General features: G+C 41.8%; 1 protein-coding gene across 2 annotated transcripts in view; it reads right to left on the bottom strand.

The window, feature by feature from the left end:
• Positions 1-2,072: 2,072 nt before the first annotated feature.
• OGDHL (oxoglutarate dehydrogenase L) overlaps positions 2,073-4,979 on the bottom strand; it is a 49,328-nt gene continuing 46,421 nt past the window's right edge. For both annotated transcript variants that reach the window (XM_009634642.2, XM_035889367.1), the window contains 3 exons: positions 3,730-3,893; positions 2,969-3,123; positions 2,073-2,196 (listed from right to left, as the gene is read on the bottom strand). In XM_009634642.2, the coding sequence (XP_009632937.1) occupies positions 2,073-2,196; positions 2,969-3,123; positions 3,730-3,893 (443 nt within the window). The remainder of the gene's footprint in view (positions 2,197-2,968; positions 3,124-3,729; positions 3,894-4,979) is intronic.

The following is a 4,979-nucleotide window of genomic DNA, read 5'->3' as shown; positions in this document are numbered from 1 at the left end:
CATTCTTTGATGGAATTTTTATGCGACTATTATGCCACAATCTATGATACACAATGAAAATGGAAACCTGTCATTTACCACTTACATTTCCAAGTTAATTTTGTTTTCTACCTCTGCATATACTGTGGCGTAAGTGCATTTATCGTATTTCATGCAGCACTGACCTGCCTTATGCAAACTGAGAATACAATAAATGGTGCCAGCAATATTTAGCTGCACTCAATTCTTGCCACAGAAACAAGCATTCATAAAAGCATTAAAATACTTTGGGTGATGGTTACTGTCTATCAGCTTAATGTTTGGAGCAACAGAAATGGCCTTTGCTGCTGTCAACTGCAGTACTTTCCAAGTTCATTAGGTTTCAAAAGACTGAATTAGCTTTACTGTTTCAATGAGGGGAAAAAGCCCAAGGCAACCAGCCTGATTTAAAAGGATGCTACTGAGTTTCACGAACATTAGACTAAGTTTGGTTCTGGATCCCATGGTAAGTACCTTACCACATCAATTTCATACTCTGACAGGAGGTTTCTTCACCATCATGATGTCTCCAGGACAAATAAAGGGACAGCATAAGGCACACATGCTTTTTTGGTAACCTGCTTGGACAAGTAGTACCTGATCATAGCTAGAAGTTTTTAATACAGCTTTTTATTTTGATGAGACAAGAAGCTTTCCAGCATCACCTGACTCTCTGAATCAGGCATAAACTGTCAAGCCTTATTGTATCACAGCCAATACAGCAGCAGCAGGGTAACACTTACTGCCAAGAACACAACTAGTCCCAGCAGCATGCTCAGGACAGGGATTTGGAGATAAGGGTGAAGTCTCACCTATGTGTTTTGCAGTTACTGGTTATGATATATCAAAGTGGCTGCTCAGCAGATCTAGCAAAACCCTCCAGGCACTGCAGGGGCACGGGGCCCTTGTGCAGCTAGTTACTGCCTCCTGCTTCAACACAGGCACGGCCGTTCCCCTGCGTCCTACGCTTACCCTGTTAACTGAGCAGTTCCCTCTGCCAGCCACCAGACAGAAAGGAAGAAGTCTCCTGGCACTGCAGAGTCTGGTATTGCAGCAACCTGCAGTCACAAGGTTCACCCAGACCCAAGTTCTCCTGGGGCCGAGGGAACAGACTTCTGACAATGCTAGTTCTTGTATTACGAGGGGAGGGGAAAGCCGTGCCCACCTGCCTTTTAGCACTGCGGAGGCGGCACAGGCAGCAGTGCTGAGACCACCCTGCTGCGCAGCACCTCCCGGGAAGCCAAGCACCATCTCCCGAGAAGAGAAACAACCCCTGCAGTTCCCTCCCCTCCAGCGCCTGCCGTACATCAGCCGCCTTGCACGGAGCCAGCCCTTAGAGGCGGTTCACTTCTATGACCATACTAAAAGACACACCACTTGACATCCTAATTGACAAGTAAACACAAGGGACAAAAAAAAAATCAGTTACTACTTGTACAAAACCACAGCATGTGCCTTTGGTCAATTAGCAACTGTTGCTTGCCCACCTTCCTCTTAACATAAAAAAGGGTGACTAAATCAGGAATTGCCACTTCAGAGTTGAACTAATATTAGCAAGAGATGTGAGGCAGGGATTGGCACTGGACAAAGCAGAGAACCCGCTACTTGTTGCACAAACACAGATTTCTCATCCAAACACAATCTTTTTACAGGTGCTACCAGGTCAAAGAAAAGCAGATCCTAGTAGTTTGGGTGCATAACTATCATGCTGTCCATGCCTGCTCTACTTATTTACAGTAATTAGACAGTGCCCACAGACTGAGACTGGAGCCTCAATGAGCTAGACACTGCATCCTTGGATAGCAGACTCTCCTTGTGCCAAAGAGGTCCCAATCAAAATAGACAAGTGACAAAAAATGGTGGAAGGCAGGTTGGAATTCTTTTTTTCCGTTACAAACTGGGGAGCAAGATGCTGATTAATGAAGTCAGCTGTTGGATCATTTTATCTGGTAGAGCAAAATACATAATTTCCAGTATTTTTCCCACTTTCATTTCCTCTTTCAGATGCAGTGATTTAAGAGAGTACTAGTCAGAGATGGGCCGGTGCCCCGCAGTTAGAATGTCTTTCCCTCAAAGGCCTCCAGGTTGAAAGCTGTATCCAGGAACCTTCTGAGCGACACCAGATGCGTGTTCTTGTTGCCTGTGGCAGCTGCAGCAGCAGGCTCTCGTCCAACATACCTTTGTGACAAAAAGAATTGGGCAGATAAATGAGGTGAGAAGAGAGACTATTTTGACACTAACAAGCATGAGAACATGATGCTAAATGCATTCAAGTCAGCTTGGCAGATATAGACATTTGATCATCAATCTTTTGTAAACAAAAATCAATCTAAGTTGCACCATCAGTTATACTTTCTGGTCAGCTTCCCCCTCTTTTCTCCCTCCCATCAATATTAAGCTGTGTCTCCTCCCCCATCCCTCCCAGGGCAGCCAGCTACACTGTCTCATAATTAGATTAACTTGCTTTTGGCGGTGAAGACTCTCATCCCTCCAACAGCTGCATGGGCAGATCCGAGAGTCAATCATCTAAAACAAATGCAAAGGTACCTGGACTGAGCTCTTACAACAACTGTTTCCTCCAGAAACCTAATATTTGGAGTGAAATTCTTTAAAAAAGGCAGAATCTTAGACAAAAAGAAATATCCAGGAGAGCTAAGTGCTGTGCTAAGTGGCAATAAATATAGCGCTAGTTGCTACTGGTTTTCTCTTAGAACTACAAGGAGGAGCAAGATATGCATGATACATTTGAAAAATAGTCATCTAGACTTTTCCTCCTTCACTCAAGAACCCAAACTTGGAGGTTTTGATTTGTGAAGAATCTGACTTCCATGAACAACATCCTCAAATCAAAACCAAATTTAAAAGAAGAAAAAAAACCAACAAAACCCAAGCAAATTTAAAACCAAACAAATCAGCCCAGGAGATAGAGGAATTGTTTAAAGTCTCATACCATATAGGCCGAGTGTGGTTCACAATCGTGCGGAAACGAGGTTTGACATAATCATAATATCCACTGTTTTTGTGTTCCTCCTGACACCAAACTAGATCAGCACTTGGATATTTCTCAAGTTCTTCTTTCAGCAGGTCAAAAGGGAATGGTGAGATCTGGAAAGAGAGGGTAATAACCCCGGCAAAGCTTTCTCTTACATGGTTGGAAAGCCTTTTACCTATTGGGTATTACAACCAACCATTGTACTTAACCATTTAGTACCTAAAAGAATCGCTATATGCTCTTTAAAGTGAGTCATATTTCTTTAATTGTTTTCATGCTGTCAGAAATGAATACACACATATTTTATAGTTGCACCAGTATGAACAGAAGTAGGTCATAGTCCCAGTCTCCTGCATTCCTACAGTTTTTCTAGCAAAGTAGCTGGGACAATATAAGTCCTTAATTAATGAATGACAATAAAGCTGCAAAGTGTACTATTCACAACATTTAAACCTAGCTGATTGGATATACAGATTTAAGGTGCCATCATTCAGTTTGTTACGTTGTTCTGGAAAAGTCATCAAGCTTTCTGGATCTCATTGTCCAGTATACCATTGGTGTGTTCCTTCTGCACAAGGACATGAAGGATTAGATAATGTCTTGTAAGATGCAAAGTGCTATAAAAATGATATCACTATCCTTTCCGGCAAGCGATATCTATTTAAAAGCATAGGAAACCCTTGCTGAAAGTCTCCCCATCTGAGGATCAGGGAGCTCACCTGTTCAAGTCTGGTTATAGCTACTTGTTTTTCCAGGTCTTGATTCTTTCTCTCTTTCACAAGATCATAGTACACTTTTCCTGTGCAGAAAATCACTCGCTTGACCTCATGTGGTGCATGAGCTGCCAGCCCATTCTCAGGAATCACGCGTTGGAAAGTGGTACCTAGTTAGAGCACAAATTAGGAAAGTGCTCCTAGTGGAGCAGACATTGTGATAAAGCAGTCCAAGAAACAGCCCTTTACTGAGCAAGCAGCAGGTTGCAATGGTCACGGGGTTCCGCTGCCTCTCTATTCCTACTTTTCAGACCAGTAATTCTGCTAAAGTGACTTCCAGCAGCTTAGTTTCAAGCAGTTAAAAGATTATCAATAATCCACTCTTTCACACTTAATAGACAGAAACATATTAACAGTGGATTCTTTTTAAGCTTTGTGTTGTGCATTACACCTTTAATTTTACATTGGTTGGGTAGCTCACCTTTGCTTACTTTTTTTTCAGAGAATTACTTGAAAGATTGTTTCTTCTTTCCAAGATTATCTCAACAATGTAACATTAATATAGTTTTAGAAAATTTTAGAGCATTTTTATATAAAAGCATAGTACATATTCACAGTGCAACTAAATCTGGCAACTGCAGAAATATTTACACAAGTACACACATTACTGCCATATAGTTATGTTATTTAAACCTCTGTTTGAGAGCTAAACCGGCATTATCCAAAGGAGGAGTTAGCATAGTACTGAGCCATATGTGTAAGTGGTATGATACAATTTCAGATGCATATCCTCACTGCTAGATATCTTTTCCCCTGTGATACCATCTCCCAGGAGAACAATTTGCTTGGGAGACACGAAACTGGAAGAGGGACTTGATGGTCTAAAAAGATTCTTTGCTTTCTTATATGATTGATTAGAACTATTCCCACATTAACCAGCTGCAAGGTAGCAGACAGTGGCATGACCTCCCAGTCTGAATCAGCACACCCACTTACCAGGAGAATAAGCTCCTGTTTATCCATTTATCTTGGGGGGAGAAAAGCAGCAGCACAAACACATGAAAGAAGAACTGATTTATGTCAGAATTATCCTGTCTTACTGAACAGCAGAATTCATCATTAAAAAATACTGAATCTGCACTTCATTGGGTCAGCTGGAGTCAGTGTTCCTCTCCTCCTCAGTTTTCCGTTAAAAATCAGAGTTAAAAGAGTTAGCTGACAGTCAGCAGTACTTTACTACTTGCTTTCCTCTTCAG

This window comes from Egretta garzetta, unplaced genomic scaffold (assembly GCF_000687185.1).
Source record: "Egretta garzetta isolate BGI_Z169 unplaced genomic scaffold, ASM68718v1 scaffold280, whole genome shotgun sequence".
NCBI lineage: Eukaryota > Metazoa > Chordata > Aves > Pelecaniformes > Ardeidae > Egretta > Egretta garzetta.
The sequence above is the reverse complement of the archived record's forward strand: the minus strand, read 5'-3'. Positions and strand labels throughout refer to the sequence as shown.